The following is an 18,645-nucleotide window of genomic DNA, read 5'->3' as shown; positions in this document are numbered from 1 at the left end:
CCAGCTACTCGGGAGGCTGAGGCAGGAGGATCACTTGAGCCCAGGAGTTTGAGGTTGCTGTGAGCTAGGCTGATGCCATGGCACTCTAGCCCAGGCGAGAGAGAGAGAGAGAGAGAGAGAGAGAGAGAAAGAGACTCTGTCTCAAAAAAAAAAAAAAATCCCTAGAAAATAAGCACAATCCCTGGTTCAGACTTTCAAAAGCTATGAAATTGGTGGGCTCAAGCCAACATCTCCAGGGGATAAAAGAAACCAGGTAATACCTGAGTTCCAGGAAGAAAGAAAAGAAAATTGACTCAGGTCCATCTCTGACAGGTAGAGCAGATGGAGTGGGAAAGAGGGATCTGGAAGCCCAGAGGGTAGAGGGATCTGCAGGGCTGGGTGGTGGGGGAGGGGTGGGGTTCAGCCTCCTCCTTTCATCACCCTTCTCCCACCCTCAGGAGCCCTTTGTGATGAGGAGGCCACAGCTCTGTGATGCAGGCCTGGGCCCTAGTCAATAAGCCCAAAGGAAATGCCCAGGGCTCAGCTGCTTGAGGGCAGCAGTGCAATTCAGAAGATGGAGAACCATCTCTCTCTTCTGAAAAGCATTAGCGCCACATGGCTGAGCTCCAGATCCACTGCCTGGGTGATGGATATTATCCTGGGCCTTCTGTGTGGACTGGGGCTCTTCCTCCTCTTATTCCCCTGCCTCCAGAGTGATCCACCCTCACCACCATCTGGGCAAAAAAGAAACATCAGGAAGGTAAGGAACCCTCTGCCCAGACCCAGCAGAGAATAATTCTCTTATCTATAATTATTTCCACTTTTCCAAACCAAGTAGAAAGTCCTGAGATGGGAATCTCCTGAATCTTCTAGGCCCAGAGGCAAGGCGGGGGGCTGGTGGTGTTTAGAGTGGCATGGGATTTCTATCTAAAGCTCTCAGACCACCTGTGTGGGTTCACAGGAGGCTTCAAGGCTAAATCAAATGCTGGGGCTCAGGGGCTGAGGACAGGGTTATTAGAGAGTTGAGTTCTCCATGGGAGGATGGCCCTGAGCCCTGGTTCATCAGTCAACAATCGCATTTCTGTGGCCCAGCCTCTCCTCTGTGTTGGGTGATCCGAGGGCTGTAAGGAGCCCCTGAGAGCCTCCTATGGGTGGGGAGTGGCCTCTGGCCTCCTCGGGAAGCAGAATCCTGCCTGACAGCTCAGAGGTGCCTATTGGTCTGAGTCAGCTTCTCCAGCAAAGTGTTAATGGGAAAGAAACCCAAACTCTGTAAAATAATCGAAAGACGTTTATGCTGAGTAGATTGTATGTAACCATGGCCCAGAACAGATGGCTTTGAGAGGTCCTGAGAAAATGTGCCCAAGGAGGCTGGGTTACAGTTTGGTTTTATGTATTCATGAAGACAGGAATTATACATAAAATCATAAACACAGGGAAGGTGTAGGTTGGTTTGGCCCAAAAAGGCAGGGCATCCCAAAGTGAGAGTTTATAGGTTATAGACCGGTTCAAAGAGTCTTTGATTTATAATTGGTTAAAGAAATGAAGATTTGTCTAAAGGTTTGGGCGTTTTAAGTTAAAATAAGTCTGTTAATTGGAGATAAGCCACAGGACATATACTGGACATATACTGATCTGTTAAGTAAATTGATGGCCTGCAGCTGTGGTTTCACCTTTGTCTTGCATGGCCTTAGGTCCTGTTAATGATTTATGATCTTATTGTTACAATGAGTAACTCCAAGAGGGAGGGGCATGACTAGGCCAGTCCGACCTCCTTTTCATGGAGGGTCAACTCCGTTTTAAAGTTTTTCTGGGGTCCCCATGGCCAAGGGGGGGTCTTTTCAATCAACTGTAGGGCTTAGAATTTTATTTTAGTTCACCAGAGGAACAATTATGGAAGATACCCACTGTGGATCTCTCATAAAAAAATCCTTCTTTGCATTTTTCAAAGAAGGAAAATAGAAAATAGTTTTATCCACTTTAAAAATGAGTAAAAGGTAAGAAAAAAGACATAGGTTCATTAGCTAGATGCAGAAGGTCATGTGCTCCATGAGCACTGAACGTGTGCAGCTTGTATTGGGGGAGGCGAGTGAGGACTGGTCCCAGCCTCTCGATCTTTCTTGTCTCTCAGCATCCAGTGGGGAAGAGGGGGAGGCCCAGGAGCAGGAAGAACTGCTGCGCTCTGAAAGGTAAGGCTCTGCCACTCCGCCCGGAGCCTCTGGGGGGAACTTAGCCTCACTGTTCCTGAGGGACAAGTCTCCCAGGAAGTCAGCTGCAGAGGCTGAGGTGGGCTCCTGGGAAGGAAATCAGAACGCAGGAGTCTTCCCAGAACCCATGCTGGGCATGAAGCCAGGTGGGCAGGGAATGGGTGCTGCCCAGTAGGGGCCTGGATGTGGAGATGGCCCCTCCAGGCCCAACTGTGGACAGCTGCTTAGCCTGGCTAAGGCTGGTTCCTCTTTGAGGCGACCCCTGTCTTCTCCCCCAACAAGGAGGTGTGAGGACCCTGGGGGATGGATGTGGGAGCATTGTGTACATGATGAAGTCCTGCCCAAAGAGCTTCTTGCTGTCATTGCTGGGGTCATATGGCCTTGGACATCGATGTATGGGCTCCAGGGTCTAATCCCCCATGGTCTGTCCTAGATGGACACTCAGCCTCCTGTAAGATCCCCAGGCCCCTCCCTTCCCCCCTAACCGGGCTCCTGATTTCCAGCTTGTAGAGATTGCCTGAGGGAACTGGAGGGGGCTCGAGACCTGACTTCACTTCTGCAGAGGTGAGGGACTCTCCCCTTCTCTCATATCCTCTTTCCTACCAGGGCCTGGGGCTGCCCTGGGAGGGGGAGACCAGGGCAGGTGATGGGATGTGACTAGAGCCCTGGGGCCTGGGAGGGGTGGAGTTCAGAGAAGTCAGAGTGGGGGCAGTGGAGGGGCCGTGGGCAGCAAGTGCCACCCCTGTCCCACCCCCAGGTCCCACCTGCCCCTGCTGCAGCTTGTGCTCCTTGTCTCCTGCAGCCACCTGGTGAAGCTCCCTGACAATGGGGGCTTTCAACAGCTCTCATGTCCGGACCCCCCCGGGGAGGTGTGTATATCAGCGCCTGCCAGAGCCCACCAGACTCATGGAGAGCATATGGAAGATGCTTCTCCCACCACCTCATCCCCATTGGCTTCCCCAGCTCCCACGGCCAAGCACCCTCTGCCTCTGGCCTCCACCCTGTCAGTAGAACCTGAAGGAGACCAGTCTGACTTGAAGAGCGTCCCCCTGGGCACTGTCCCAGACAGCTCACCTCCAGGTTACTCTTGTTTGGCACCTCCTGTTTTGGCCACTTCAGGCCTTGAATGCATCATTTTGTTCCTCTCCTGGTGGTGGGCAACTGCCAAGGCCCTGTTCCTCGCCATCTCATACCACAGAAAATCCCAGCAGGAGCCGCTTTTCCACCATCCACCAGAGGCTTCATTCTGGGGAGACCCCCCACTCAGGCAGACAGAGGCTGGTGGCCCTCCTTTCCTCCACCCAAATGTCAGGAAGCTCCTGGAGATGCTCATCACCAAGAGAGCAGAGCTGAAGCTGTGGAAGGAGAAAGAAAAGGAAGGGTCATTTCTGAAACAAATGAGCCCAGACTACCCCCAGGGTTCTCTGAGGAATATGTTAAAATCACCAAGTGGGGAGGAGGACACCACAACCCCACACCCCTTCTGGAACATGAAAGACAAAGCAGAGCAGCTGCCTGGTCCTCAGCAGCTCCCCCATCCCAAAGGCTGTGGGGGACCATTTACAGCAAAAACGCAGCCAGCTCTTCTGGGGTCTCCCCTCTCTGCACAGCAAGGCTGCGGCCTGGGTCTCTAGGAAGTCTTCCTCAAAAACACGTCTCTCTGTTTCATTCAATTCAGTTCGCACTTGGGCTGAAGCACCTTCACAGGCTCCCCAGGCCGAGCCCTGGCCCCACCACGTGGCCCAGCCCCAGCCTTTGACTCAAACCTTGCCCCAGCCCCAGCCCCAACCCCCACCTCTGGATGAGGTCCATGGCCAGGCCCATCTCCCACACTCTCCCCCAAACATACCATACTTCTCTCCACCCCATGGTAAAGGGGATCTTACAGGAGGCTATAGAACAACATGTCCTACATCCCAGAGGAAGGAAGAATTCCTCATCCCAACTGAAAGTGAACATCTGGAATGGCCCTTGCAGAAGCGACTGAGATGGAAGAAGATTTTACCCTCTCTGCTCAAAAATGCTCAGGAAGTCTTTAGCCAACCCACTTCTGACCTTCCCCAGGACAGCCAGGCCTCCCAGAGCCACAAGTCAGCCTCCACCCTTCCTGGGGCTTTCATCAGCCCTGACCACCAGGAGCAGCAGCAGCAATATACTCAGAGGAGTTTCGTCCCAGGTGAACACCAGTCGGGCCCTCCTTGGAGAGCCCAAGCATCTGGGGAACTGATGGAACCTCAGGGTGAATTCCCAGGGAGGGGTCACTTCCAGCCTCACCTCCAGCCTCCTGTGTTTGCAGCAGGTGAAAGCAGCAAGAATGTACGGAAGATGGGGTCCAGGTACTCGGAAAGATTCTTTTGGAAGGGCCCCAGGAGGGTCAAAGAAGACAAGCACCCAAGCGGGGACCTAGGGCAAGATCTGGAGAGGGGCCCAGAAAGTCCATGCACAGGTTCAAGAAACACCTCAGTGAAGGTTCTAGAGGACAATGAGGAGGAGTCAGATAGTGACTGGATTAGGCTCCAGAAGTATCAATCAGGAAATTACCTACTCAGGGGCCGAGAGAAGCAGCATGTTGAAAAATTCCTGAATCTCCATTTGGACCGGAAGCTGGGGGAGATCAAGACCGGCATGATCCCTGTGCAAGCACGTCAGTCCTGGCGTACTGCCAGCCATGCTATTCCGGAGTCTGACACCCACAAAAAGCCCAGAAATCTAGCATCCTGGAGGTGTCAGAAATGTCATGTGAACACCTCCCAGGAGCTTTTCTTCCTTGATCCATGCACTCAACAGATGCTAGAAGCACATATTAAAAGGTTTCAGGTGAGGCACAGGTGGGATTCAAGCCTCCGGTCCCTGGAGCCCATAAATCTCAAGGCTCAATCTCCACCTTTTGCACACTCCAGCCTTCCCTCCTGGGAGACTGGTGAATTTGGGGATGACTCCATTGCTGAGGTTGCCAATTTCCTGGGAAAACGTCGTTGGAAAGGCCCAGGAGAGAAGGTGATAACAACAAAAAAGTCAGTCCTCACCCTGACTGGTTTTCTCTCTGCTCCCTCACCTGTGAGTGAGGACGTCCAGAGGGACCTGAGAGGGACCCAGTCTGGGGAAAACCATGAGCACTCAGAGGCCCCTCCGACTGGACAGGAGGGCAGGTGGCCTTCTCAGTCCCTCACATGCAGCCTCAAGAGCAGAACCTGGCAGAGCACTACTGTCTTGGGGGCCAAAAGAGGCCACCCAGAGCTTAGTCCAAGTCCAGCAATGGCCAGGCATGAGCCATGGGAGGAGAAGGAGAGCATGGCCTCAGGAGACCCCTGCAGTAGCACAGCAATGCTGGAGCTCAGAGGAAGGTCCCTGTCTTCAGGGGCCGAGGAGACCATGGAGCCAGTGGAGGCTGAGGAGGAGAAGACCCCTGCTTGGCAAGTCACCTTTGGAGCCAGTATGATGGCAAACTCCCAAACTGCTAATGTGAATCTCAGTTCAGGATTTCTGGGGACCAGTAAAATCTCCCCACTCTCTAGAATTTCTGGTACCCAGGATCCGGGAAAGCTACACCTGAAAGCAAAGGTTGTGAGTAAATTTGAGTTCAAAGTGGAGGTAGAGACAGAGAAACAGCTTGAAGGCCCTGCCACTGGTGTCCTCCTCCAAGACTGTGCCACTGGCCTTTGCTTTCGAGGCCGTCACACCAACATTCTCCCCGCCACAGACATGTTGTCTTCCCAGGCCCCTCTGTCTGATTCCCAGGCCTCTCTCTCCAATTCCCAGGCCCCTCTGTCTGATTCCCAGAGAATGTCCAGTAAGGACATGTCAGCTTCTCAGGGGCGTGATCCCACATGGAAGGAAGGCAGCAGCGAGGGGCAGCAGGAACCCAGGAGCCCAAAAGGCGAGGCCCTGTGGAAGAGTCACAGCAAGATGCTTGGCCCTACCGAGAAGAGAGAGCTCTGTAGGATGCCTAAACCAAGGGAGCAGAAAAAAACGTCTGCAGGACCAAGGACCTTCCAAGCCAGTGGGATGCGCCACCCTGCCCAGGTCAGAGAAATAGGAAAAACCCTTAGGAGTAAATACTCTCAGTTCCTGGGAGAGAAGGGACAGGCAGCTGGGGAAAGCCACTCCAGGAAAATGATCAGTCATGGCCTGCAGGGTCTTGACCCCAGTGAAAAAGGCAGAGGAAAGGAAGATCCCCTGCAGAAAGGCAAGCCTGCATCTGCTACAGCCCGGAGCCCAGGGCCAACCACAAGAAGACTGTCCAGCAGTGCTCCTGAAGTCCGAGCAATCGTTAAACTTGTTGGACAGATCCTAGTGGACAAATTGGGGCTTCAGAAAGGACATGGTCCCTCTGAGTTCAATTATCCCATAAAGGATCTCCAGGCCCCGGTGGATGGGCGTTCCTGCTACCCCAGGGGCCCCTCCCACCCAGAACAAAGGAGAGAAATGAGAGATAAGGCCTACAGTCACCATGCCACCCCCCACATGCCACAGCCATCCTGTCAAGAACAAGTGGGTCCAAGACAGGGACAGCAGGGCCTCCCAGCCCAGGGAGCCTGTGGCCCCAGCCAGTCCCTGCCAGCATAGGCCAAGGGTGGCAAGAGCCTCAGGCCACCTTCACTATTAGCCAACATGCTTGTCTGGTCGACCAGATCATGCTTCTTATGCCTTCCCTGGTGGGAAAAGTTTTCTCCTAGAAAAAATTGGGGACGTGCAGAGAAAACCTGTTTTGTCTCACATAAGCACATCCCCTATATGCTAATAGCTTCTTCCTACCAAGACATGCAATGCTTCCTAATAGATGTGTTTTTCCTCATCAGAGGTGGTGGCTTCTGTCTGTGGGGTGCTGGGGCACAGGGAAGGGGTCAGCATCTGTTCTCCCTGTGTGCGGCTTCTGGAAGGGACATGGGGGAGGCTGACAGGGGCCTGCAGACACACCTTCACCCCGGGTTCCCTCACTACAGCTTGTTTTCACAAACTGGTCATTACAGAGAGACTTCAGGACTGTCAGGACTGGCAAACCCTATGGAGACCCTACTCAGGGACCTGGCTCACTCTGTCTTTCCTGCTTTCCCTCTGCCCTGAACTTTGTGCCCAGGTTGTGGATGGGTTTATAGAGGCCTCTTAGGGCAGAAATTCCCCTCGGGCTCCAGGAATGTGGAAGCCAAGCAGCCTTACTCCCTAGAAGTTGGCCTGGAAGACCTGGGGGTGGAGGTGCTGGCCCTGGGTTCAGGGGCAGAGAAATCTGGACCCCCCAGCTAATGGTGGGGAACAGAACACCCTGCCCAAGCCCCCTCCCTGCCTGCTGAAGGCTGGGGAGGAGATGGGCCCTGCTGGCCCCTCTGGGCTCAGCCTTGGTGACAGGAGCCTCTCCCTCCTGGTCTCCACCTTCCCCTTTGCCATGACTGCAATCGAGCGCAGGAGCCATCTGACCATGGCACATGGAGGAGGAGGGTGGGGTGGGCAAGAAGAAGAATCAGAAGTGAGGAAGACGGCAGGGTGCAGGAGGCTGCTAAGAGGACCACCCTGTGCCCAGTGCCCCTCCTGGCCTAGGAGTATGGGTTGTGGCCCCCACGTGGACGGTGGGACCAGGGAACACAAAGCCCTCATGCGGTAAGGTGGCTTTCCCCACGGCATAGGTGAAGAGGACACCATGCATATTTAAGCATGAATGGGTTAGCTTTTGTCATTAATGTTCATGCTTTTCATCAAAGACTGTATGGGAAAGTTGTTGAACTAACTTGAACAGGTCCTTGAACCAAATGGGTCAGACAGCGTGTGAGCAGATGAGGAAGGAGAGCAGTGAGATGTGGAAGAAGAGACCTGCATGTGGAAAGAGGACTGGGAATCCTCATTCATTCTTCAAGACCCAACTCAGGGATAATAATCCCCTAAGAGTTTCCTGCTTAGAAACTGCTCGGTGCTGCCCCTCTCACGCCATAGGTCACACTGCACTATGACCACGGGCTCCCCCTCCAGCCTCACCCACCCAGAAGCTCCTTGGAGGCAGAGGCTCTGCCCTTTGTCTTTGTTACCCAAGAACCAGGCACAATTCCTGACCATGGAAGAATAGATGATTCACAATATTAATAATAAGAACTATAATAGATTTTTTTAATAAAAGTGCAGAGCATTGAAGGGGAAGTGATATTTAGGCTGGGGCTCTAAGGAAACAGAAATTCACCAGAAGGCTCAGAAGGAGGGAGTTGGACAGAGGCCTTCCAGGTAGTCAGAGCAGTGAAGGTGGATTCCAGGAGGGGGGATAGACAAGGAATCTTTGAAAATGTGTCAGAAGGTCTCTGTGGGGTTGGAGAGGAGGGTGAATGTCCAGAAGGGGCAGAAGTTGAGGGTGGAGAGGTGAGCTTGGGCTGGGCCATGCAGGGCCTTGTGCACCATTGTAAAGAGTGTGGGTTGATCTACCAGGCAGTGGGGCCCCTGCAGGTTCTAAGTATCACAGCAGGAATTCCAGCCCTGTACTGGGAATGGATTGCACAGGCTGCAGAGCTGGAGAGAGAAAGGAGGCATGGAGGTGAGTTCCATGACTTGGAATAGTCCAGAAAGGAGAGGAGAAGGACGTACTTCATGGGGCCTGGATCTCTGACTCTATGGCCTTCATCAGCCTTTCATGGGAAAAGTGTGGATATGACATGACAAGGACTTTAAAAATTTTTTGTTTTGAAATAATTTTAAAGTTACAGAAAAGGTTGTAAAAATAGTAGTGTGTCCCATACAGTATTCACTCAGCTTTCCCTGAAGTAAACATCTTCTGTATCCATAGCACAGCTATCAAAACCAGGAAATTCATGTTGCTAAAACACCACTAACCAATCTACATGCCTCATTAGACCAGCTCCCCTCATGCCAGTGTGAAGTTGGCCTGTGACTGTCCCCCCTTCAGTCTCATTGGTAGTTATAGACAAACATGAGCATTCGACAGTAAAAAAAAAAAAGTAAGATATGAAAGACCAATGGTATCAAACTGACAAGTCACCTCCATCTCTATTCAAGGGAATCTATCATCCCAATAGTCCCCCCTTCAGAGAATGAAGAATATTTGCTAAAAATTCTAACTAGGGGCCGGGCACGGTGGCTCATGCCTGTAATCCTAGCACTCTGGGAGGACAAGGCGGGCAGATTGTTTGAGCTCAGGAGTTCGATACCAGCCTGAGCAAGAGCGAGACCCTGTCTCTACTAAAAAAAATTGAAAGAAATTATCTGGACAACTAAAAATACATAGAAAAAACGAGCCGGGCATGGTGGCGCATGCCTGTAGTCCCAGCTACTCAGGAGGCTGAGGCAGGAGGATCGCTTGAGCCCAGGAGTTTGAGGTTGCTGTGAGCTAGGCTAACGTCACGGCACTCACTCTAGCCAGGGCAACAGAGTGAGACTCTGTTTCAAAGAAAAAAAAGAAAAAAGATATGTGAAAGGATCGTTGGTATTTTTCTTGCACTGTTTCTTTTCTTACTGTTCCTTTAATAAATGCTAAGTTCTTTGGGAGATTGGTCCAGGAATTCCAACATCCAAATAACATTTGTGCTCTAAAGAGAGAACAGAAAATATGGAGGGAGGAACTTACCAAAGAAATTATCTAAGACATTATCAAAGATTATTACAAAAGTGCTCAGAGCTTAAAGGAGATCTTGTTCCTTACATTGAAAGCCTTATCGGCAAGATGAATTAAAAAGACCATACCTAGGACCATTATTGTGAAATTTCAAAACACCAAGACCAAAACCAAAAAAAAAAGAAAAAAAGAAAAGAACTAAAAGTTCCAAAGCTCCAAGAAAGTAAAAACGGGTTATCTGCAAAGGAACAAACATCAGAATGACACCTGATTTAACGACGTTGAATGCTACAAAACAATAATACCATGTCTTCAAATTTCTGAGGGAAACAGTACTTTCAACTTAGAATTCTATCCCTGCCAAATTGTTAAGCAAATGTGAGGGCAGATTACAGGCATTTTTAGAACAGTAAGGACTGAGAAAATTTCTCTCACAGGTACTGTTTGTTGCAAAGTTAATTGAAGATATTCTCTAACAAAACAAGGGAGTTTTGTTAGAGACCTGGAGCAAACCGGGAAGATGGGAGCTCTGGGCATGATGGCAGCATCCAGGTCTAGGGAAGTGTCACCTGGATGAGAACACAAAAAGGAGGCCCAGCAGTGAGTTTTCAGATGAGATGCTTGAATTTCTGGATGACATTAAGCATGTGATATAAGCCAAGAATGTAAGAAAAAAGAAAGGCAATTAGAAACTCCAAGAAACAGAAAGCTAAAGAAAAAAAGACATACACCTACAGAATACTAAGAAATGTAGGTGAATTCATAGTGCCATATCCTCTCTACAAGGTGGAAGTCACAAGATTATGTTGTATTGGACAAAATGTATATCTAAATACATATTTTTTTAAAGGTACTTATAGCTACAATGATAACTAATAAAGAAACTAAAATAATGATATTTCCAAACATGGGCTGAGGGTGGAGGAGAGGTGTGGAGTCTAAGAAGCTCGACCCTCCTCTGTTGCACCAGGTGTTAACAGGTGAGTTAGGTGGACTGGTGTGGGGTGGGAGGCAGCCATTTTCTTTCAATTTAACTCTTTCCTTGCCTTCTTATTTTTCAGTCATGTGCACATATTAATATATATATTTTTCAAAATAAAATAAATGAGAAATAATCTGGGATGTTTGTGGGAAGAGTCTCTGTTCCAGCTACACTGGTTCCAGGTCTAGTCAAACACGATGGATTCAGGCAGAAAATCCTGACCCTACCCACGTTTTCCCCCTCTCAAACAAGACCCAAGTAGTTGCAGTGTCTGGTGCAGAAACTCAGTCTGTCCAAAGTAGACCCACATGTAGGGCTGGGATCACCAAGGATGGCAATGGACACAGACACAGTGACATCTTCAGGATGTACCATGAAGTCCAGCCCATGACCATGGGCCAGCTGCCCAGTGTGAAAGGAAGCGTCCAGTGCAAGGAACATCAGCCATGATTCAGGGCGCAGCCTGAGAGGGATACAGCATGTCGCTGCTGGCAGCCAGAGGCAGAGGCCAGAATCATGGCTGGGCCCCTCCTCATACATCTTGTCATCCTGCGGAGACCTGGGAGACATAGTGAACACTGACCCTTGGCGGGCAGAGGCTCCCTCAGGCCAGAGCAGCAGAGCCTGGGAGAAGACTTCAGCCCCATTCAAGAATGTGGGTTCCCGTCTCAACTCAGCCACTGGAGGAAGTGAGGCCCAGCACATCACTGATCACACTGCTTTTACCATTCTCCCTGTGACTGCAAGGACTACCTAGCCCCTAGACACATTTAATAAAGACTATTACTGGAAACCTGAAATACATTACCAGTTTCTTTACAGTGACCTTCAGTGAAGTATTGTTCTTCAGTATTGAAAACAGAAAATGATTAGCAAGAGCCTAACAGCTGAGTGAATAAATAACACTTGATTTTTAAAGTAATATTAGGCAATTGATAATAATTTAAATAATTACTATTCCAAGAATGCTCACTGTGTCTCAATGATGCTCCCAGGCTTTGGTAACCATCCCCCGCCCTTAATCTTCACAATAACCCCCATGGTGGGTCCTATCACCATCCCCGTTTCACAGGTGAGAGGTCACAGGAACCTGCCTAGGGTCACACACCTGGGCAGAGCCGGGCTTGGATATGAGCCAGGCACAGGAGGTGTCAGGAGAGAGGCTGATGTCGTAACAGTACACGGAAAAGGAAGAGCAGAAGTGTTCATGGTGTGATGGTCAGACGTGGGCCAGCCCCGTGGACCCAGCCCTGTGGCTGACCAGCATGCATTTTTCTTATCCTTACATCAGGTTTGTGCCTCATCATAGGAGGAGGGAGAATGTTCAAACAGCATGGGTACACAGCAGGAACTCGAGAGATGGTGGCCATTGCTAACTCAGTTAAGTGCAAAACAAACAAAATACTAGAAACAGACAAACCACAATGATAGCTTTCTTTAGGTGATTGGTCTTTAGGTGGTAGGTCTACATGTTTTTCCTTCTAAATCTATTCCCCCCATTCTCCAAAATAGACATGAATTCAGCTATTGAGTTGGGCTGTTCCCCTTCCCTCACCCCAGCCCTCAATATGGGCTCCTTGCTGGTGGCTTCCCTGACCCTGGGATCTGACCTGGTCCTAAGGTTAGGGCCCTGGGATCTCCACGTCCACTCTACACCCTGGTCTCCACCCAAGGAGGGATGGGAACTGAACAGGTGAGATAGTCCCATGGCCTACGTGGATGACAGTCCCTCATCCTGGGGCTGCTGAGCATGAACTATCCAGACAGCATAGGATTCATGGGGACATTTTTCTTGGGTGAGTTCTCTTGTTCAGGAGGGGCAAACGATGCCAAGTCCTTAAAAAACAGATGGACCTAGAGTTGGCAAATTTATCAAAAGTAATGAAGAAAGTAGATGCAAGCTTTTCAGCTTTTGAAGAAAAACTTTCAAGTTGTAAAAGCAGCCTGTAAAGCAACCAAGAGTAATTTAAAAATCTTTGTGAGGAAGTGGCTGCTGTAAGAATGCATAAAGAAGAAAATCAAAGGTTGTTTAAAAATCCACTTGAGGTCACAGGATTTAAAGAACGTATCAGAAAGCCAGATGTCTCTGGACACATCACAAAATAACATGGAGAATTATTTTTTGTTTATTTTTTAATTTTTTTTTTTTTGGTTTTTGAGACAGAGTCTCAATCTGTCCCCCTGGCTAGAGTGCAGTGGAGTCCTGGTGAATTATTTAATATGAACAAGTTTTCAAGGGAAATTGGACCTGATGATAACCATGGTATGTATACAGAAGCCCTTGGATGAGCTCTGTCAGGTTAAGGAAGTGTTTGATATTAGAGATTATGGAGGGATTACAATAGAAGGCAAACAATGGTGTTAGTGAGACATAACTCTGTGAACTGAGCCTGACTCTATAACCCTAAACGCTAACCTTAACCTAATTCCTAACCTTTAAGCCATCATCCCTAACCCCTAATCTCTAATACTAACCACACCACTGACCCAAAACTAACTCTAACCCTAGCCCAACCCTCTTACCCTAAAACCTCACCTTCACCTTTTAACCCTCCTTCTCATTCTCTAAGACTCATCCTAAACCCTCACTCTCACCATCACTAACTCTCTCCATCACCCTCGCCCTAACCCAAACCCAATCTGATCCTCAAGTCAATCTTGGGCCCTTAGGCTGGATGGACCAAGAAATCGGTGGTTATAACTGGGCCCAGGAGGGAGCCCCTCGAGGGATGTAGAGCCACGAAGACACCACTAAAGGAAAAAGGGAAGATCTGCCCTGGTGTCTCCTTTACTCAGGCCCTGTAAACTCCTAGAAATAGATCCGAGGGCAAAGGGTCAAGTTGCCAATGGGGATTGGGGTTGGGAGAAGAAAGGAGGGGACAATCAGATCCAAAGGAAGACTGTCCTCGTTCAATCATCCACAGTCCAGAAAGGACAAACCTGTAGTCCAACAGTTTATCAGCTCATTCTGACAGGGGAGAATGTACACTAGATCTATGAGGCATCTCATCAGAGAGATAGGGTTATTATAGGATTTAGTAAAAGGGTGTTTAGGTGAAATCTAAATGCAAGTGTTCTGATGGGCACATAGCAAAACAGGGCTGTGTATCGGGGTCAAGATCAGGTCCAAACTGTGAAGTGAACCAGGCTTCTATTTCCTTGGAAACCAGAAAAGTAAGATAGTGTGGAATGTAGTGTTCCAAATCCTCTTTTTGAAGCTCTACATCTAAGTTGTAAATGAAGGCATCTTCTTGAGATCAGGATGTTTCCTTCCTATAGATTTCTAACAGCAAAATGTCTAAAATTTTAATAAACAAGGATTCTCAGTAAGACACTCAAATAAAGGAGTCATTTTGATACTTTACATCTGCATGGTGACCATGGGAGAAAAAACTGTTTCCTGCTAACACCCCAGCTTTATCTGAACCTGTTCCCTTGATCTGATGAATGACAAGACAGAGTTACTTTCCCAGAAGCCAGTCATGCTAAGATCTGGAGGAAGAGCAATCTGGGCAACAGGGACAGCAAATTTGAAGATCTTGAGGCAGAATTAAGTCTGGTTACTTCAGGACCAGAGGGGGACCACATCAGAGGGGTCCTCTGGTGCACAGACATGTGCAGGCCTACGTAGGACCTTGTACATCAGCCTTCGTGTTATATCCTAGGAACAATGAAGTCACTGGATCAGGAGAATGTGATCCGACATACATGAAGGGTCACCTGGGCTGCAGTGAACAGACAGGAGGTAAAAGAGGGAGTAAGGGAGACTAATATTAGGAGGTTAACAGAAGGCAGGTAAGAGAGGCCAAAATCAGAATGAGCAGCAGTGAAGATCACGAAAATGTAAAACATTTGAGGTTTATTTTGAGGACAGAGCTGACATACCAGCTAAAGGATTGAACATCCATGTTGGAGAAAGGGGGCAATTGAGGAAGATACAGGTTTGTGACCTAACCAACTAGGTGGGCAGTAGTTCCAGTTGTTGAAAAGCAGAAAATGAAGGGAGATTCGGGGCCTCATCAGGTGTTTTGAACATGCCGAGTTTGAAATATCTATGAAACATCCATATGAGATGGCAGTTGGGCTCCAGGTATCTATCTAGTCTGGAATGCAAGTTTGGGAGACAAAAGTACTAAGGAGGATTAGATCACTTGAAGATACCAACTCAATGGAGCAAAGGGCCTGAGACTAATGCCTGGAGCCACCAACATTTAGACAGTTGGTCTGTTGAGGCACAATCTCAGTCTCTAGCCAGGACAGTTAGAGCAAGAGCTCCCTGTTCTCAAGAACAGAGGCTGGCCTGGTGGGAGCCACAATGGTTCCCTGAGAATGACACCTGCTCAGGAACAAAGGCAATGGACAAAGGACCAAGCACTGGGGTGAGATCCTGAACTCAGCAGTGTGACACCCCTCTCTCATCTGTACTCCCTGTAACACAGACAGCACACTCTTTCATTCATTATCCATTTTTATCAAAAACAGAGATTGGGGCAATGTGACATAATACGATCAACCACTAAACCATTTGATAAGGCATCCTTCAAAAGTGAGCACAGTGTACAATTACATAGTTTCCCCACTAATCCTTGCTACCAACCTAAAGACTGAGTACAATATCCTCTCTATAACACACTAAATTGAACATGCACTTCAATTTAGTGTAGAAGATTTTCTAAATGTACCTCTGTCTCTCTTCTGGCAGGAGGAGGATTTCATCAGAAAACCTACAAATGGGGTCCTGTGCCTATTGGACGGTCCCATACCTGACCAACAGCCCCAGATCCTTGGACCAGCCAGGGACAGACCAACCTCACATATGTCAACAGAGAATTCCTGGAAATGTTCTGCACTCAAGACAGACCCCACATTACCCCTGGGGAGGGGGACTGTGCCAGGATTGGAGAGAGGCTAAAAGAAATTGAACCTAAACTCTTCATCAGGAGTGTCCACAGTGGCCTTGGCTCTCCCTACAGGGCGAGGCCTGCAGACCCTTCGGCTCTTCTTTCTGGTGGTCTCATCTACAGGCTGTACCTGAGCTGAATGGGCAGCTGTCAGGGAGAGGGAAGCAGACAGTGTCACAATTGAGTAATAACCGCTAACATTACCTGTACAATTATGATTGCCCATACAACCGTAACCCCTTTGTACTAAAATAGCTAATTTAGCAAAATTGTAAGGTAGATATTATTATCACCCCTCCCACCCCATTTAGAGTCACACCGAGATTCAGTAGCTTGCCTAAGGTGTTAATGCTATTAAGTAGTAGACCCAGGATTTGAACCCGGGTCGTCTGGCTCCAGGAATTGCACTCAAACTGCTATGGGATCTGGCTTTATGGCCAGCAGAGAAAGCCAAGGCACAGACAGGTGAGTCGGCTTTCCCCAACCCAGGAGCAAGACCAGCACAGGACTAGACTCTTTCCCCTCCCAGGTCCAGGCCCTAGTTCTATGTTCCTGAGAAGTTCAGGCCTTTTCTCCCTGTTCCCTCAAACTTCCCTGAACCTGTCTCTTTCCTCCACAAACTTTTTTACTTTAGAACTTCTTCCTTTCATTCCCTAAGTCCTGCCTCCCTACCCCCTTGAACTGGGCCTTCTTGAATTAACCAGTTCCCAGATACTCACCAGCCCTGAGAGCCCGCAGGGCCTCCTGCCACTCAGCCTCCATCTGAGCCCTGTAGTCCCCAAACAAGGAGCGCATCAGTTGCCTCTTCCGGGGCAGCGGGGCCCTTTTGCTGCGCAGAGTTCGGATGGCCCCGATAGCCTGCTCTTCTGGAGATACAAAGAAAGGACTAGTGATCGCCTCTCCACTCACTCCCTATCATCCTATCCTAAAGGCAACAACTCGATCCCCTGCCAGCACCTGCAAACCATGGCACTGTGACTCTCCACAACCCCCATCTCTACAGAAGGGCCCCTTACTCTGTTTTGGGGTGGGTTTCTGCATCTTGAGGCCCAGCTCTAGCTGCTCCACGCACCAGGCCAGCTCCTGGGCCAGCTGTTTCGCCTGTGATAGATTGGAACAAGTGGCTGTAAGAGGGCACCTGGGTCCCACAGTCCGGGGCCCCATCCCACATGGATCCAAACCCCAATCCCATTTCCTTCCCCGCCTTAACTCCGCAGATAACAGATGACACCTGCCCGTGGACTCGCGCCCAGAATGCACCCGCGGATTCCACTCTTCCCAACTAAAGCCCGCCCTTGCCTGGGCCTCAGCGCTCAAGGGGGCTTCCTCTGGGGCGAGGTTTTCGGAGGAGTTCTCGCCTCCATTCGCCACAGAGGCCCTGTTTCGGGTTTTCTTCTTATTCTTTCGCTTCTTCAAGGATGTGTCATCGCCTACGGGGTGCGCCCTGCAGGCGGCGACATTGCACGTGGGTTGCCCTGAGCAGAGACAGACAGTGGGAGGATTCCGGGAGCCAGGAACCGGGCCAGGGACCCGGGGTCTGCGGGGCGCGCGGGCGGTACCCGGGCCTGGGGCCGCCGGTGCCTCTGGAGCAGGATGTCCTAGAGCCTGGAGAAAGCGGGGCAGCACGAGGGTCACGGGGGGGCGGTCGACAGCCCAAGGCCCGGCCACCCGCGCGTCTCCTCCACACTCAGCTCACCGCCATGGGCCGCAGTCGCCGCCGTCGCCGCCGTCACCTACGTAGGACCTCGGGTCCGACGCCGAAATTCCTCCTCCAGAAACGCGTCTGGGACGCGGGGTTCCGCAGGGCGCGGCGCGGCGCGGGGCGGGGCCTGAGGGGCTCCAGGAGGAGGCTGGAGCGTTTCAGAGGGACCATATTGTACAAATGTTTGCGGAGCAGTATCTTCCGGGCTCCGTTCTGGAGGAAAGGACAAAGCTCTAAACAAGGGTGTGTCCTCTTAAAGCTCACCTTCTAGTGGGGAGGGAAAAACAAGTAAATAGAACATACAAAGCTGCCGTACAGAGCGGCTATGTGGGCGGGGTCAGGAGGGTAGTCGGCAAAGACCCCTCTGAGCAAAGGAAGAGACCTATGGCCGGTGACCCGATGCAGCCACGTAGCATTCGAGAGTCAGGTAACAGAGGAGGCCGGTGTGTGGCTGGAGTGAGCATGGGTGAGGGAGGGACCAGGTCACAGGTTTGCTTAAATCAGAAGAGTAATATGATCTTACTCGGATGTTTGTTTTACAGATTACTGTGCTTTTGTGTGATGAATGGATTAAGGTGGAGAGACATGGAGGAGTTTCAGAAACAGATGGGGAGTGCCCACAGCACTTGCTGGTGGACTGAATGTGGGAGGCTGGGGCTGAGAGAGAGCCCCATCCCATGATATATCTAAAACATCTGCAAAAAATCTACAGTCAACATACTTAATGGTGAGAAGCTGGATGAGTTTCTGCTAAGATCAAGAACAAGGCAAAGATACCCACTCTCACCACTACAGTCCAACATTGTATTGGACGTCCTAGCTAATGAAGTAAGACCAGGACAAATTGGGGAGGAAGAAATAAAACTCTCTTTGTTCACAGATGACATGACTGTGTAGAAAACGCCAAAGAATCCACAACAGCAACAAAACTACTGGAACTAATAAGGGGTTATAGCAGGGTTGCAAGATACAAGGTTAATATACAAAAGTCAAATGATGTGTTATATACCAGAAATGAACAATTGGAATTTGAAATACAAAACACAATACCATTTACATTAGCACCAGAAAAAGAAAAACTTAGGTATAAATGTAACAAAGTATATAAAGGATCTACACGAAGAAAACTACAAAATTCTGATGAAAAAAACCAACGAAGATCTTAAAATTTGGGGAGATGTTCCATATACTTGGATAAGAAGACTCAGTATCGTGGAGATGTCAGTTCTTGCCAACTTGATCTGTAGATTCAACACAATCCCAAGCAAAATCTCAGCAAGTTATTTTGTAGGTATCAACCAACCAATGCTCAAGTTTATATGGAAAGGCAAAAG

At 49.6% G+C, this 18,645-nt stretch overlaps 2 protein-coding genes across 2 annotated transcripts; one reads left to right on the top strand and one right to left on the bottom strand.

The window, feature by feature from the left end:
• Window positions 1-2,004: 2,004 nt before the first annotated feature.
• LOC105813326 (spermatogenesis-associated protein 31E1-like) lies at window positions 2,005-5,107 on the top strand. Its single transcript, XM_012647966.1, has 7 exons — window positions 2,005-2,065; window positions 2,108-2,165; window positions 3,496-3,685; window positions 3,729-3,809; window positions 4,248-4,359; window positions 4,480-5,000; window positions 5,084-5,107. The coding sequence occupies exons 1-7, from the start codon at window positions 2,005-2,007 to the stop codon at window positions 5,105-5,107; spliced, it is 1,047 nt and encodes a 348-aa protein (XP_012503420.1).
• A 10,282-nt stretch (window positions 5,108-15,389) lies between these two features.
• Window positions 15,390-17,311, bottom strand: LOC105813325 (chromosome unknown open reading frame, human C8orf33). The gene is made up of 5 exons (XM_012647965.1): window positions 17,306-17,311; window positions 16,909-17,214; window positions 16,626-16,710; window positions 16,329-16,475; window positions 15,390-15,756 (listed from the first exon to the last, which is right to left on the bottom strand). Exons 1-5 carry the CDS (start codon window positions 17,309-17,311, stop codon window positions 15,617-15,619), a joined length of 684 nt encoding a protein of 227 aa, XP_012503419.1. The 3' UTR covers window positions 15,390-15,616.
• Window positions 17,312-18,645: the final 1,334 nt, after the last annotated feature.

The sequence above is a fragment of the Propithecus coquereli genome, unplaced genomic scaffold (assembly GCF_000956105.1).
Source record: "Propithecus coquereli isolate 6110/MARCELLA unplaced genomic scaffold, Pcoq_1.0 Scaffold28, whole genome shotgun sequence".
NCBI classification, from domain to species: Eukaryota; Metazoa; Chordata; class Mammalia; order Primates; family Indriidae; genus Propithecus; species Propithecus coquereli.
The sequence above is the reverse complement of the archived record's forward strand: the minus strand, read 5'-3'. Positions and strand labels throughout refer to the sequence as shown.

Excerpts from the sequence above, each read along its gene's own strand:
- LOC105813326 (XM_012647966.1), top strand. The coding sequence starts at position 2,005 with ATGCAGAAGGTCATGTGCTCCATGAGCACTGAACGTGTGCAGCTTGTA. Across the intron at positions 3,686-3,728 it reads TCTGGAACATGAAAGACAAA|GCTGTGGGGGACCATTTACA; the intron begins GCAGAGCAGCTG and ends CCCATCCCAAAG. Across the intron at positions 5,001-5,083 it reads CACATATTAAAAGGTTTCAG|CCTTCCCTCCTGGGAGACTG; the intron begins GTGAGGCACAGG and ends TGCACACTCCAG.
- LOC105813325 (XM_012647965.1), bottom strand. Across the intron at positions 16,711-16,908 it reads CCTTGAGCGCTGAGGCCCAG|GCGAAACAGCTGGCCCAGGA; the intron begins GCAAGGGCGGGC and ends AATCTATCACAG. Across the intron at positions 15,757-16,328 it reads CCTGCGGGCTCTCAGGGCTG|CTGCCCATTCAGCTCAGGTA; the intron begins GTGAGTATCTGG and ends TCTCCCTGACAG.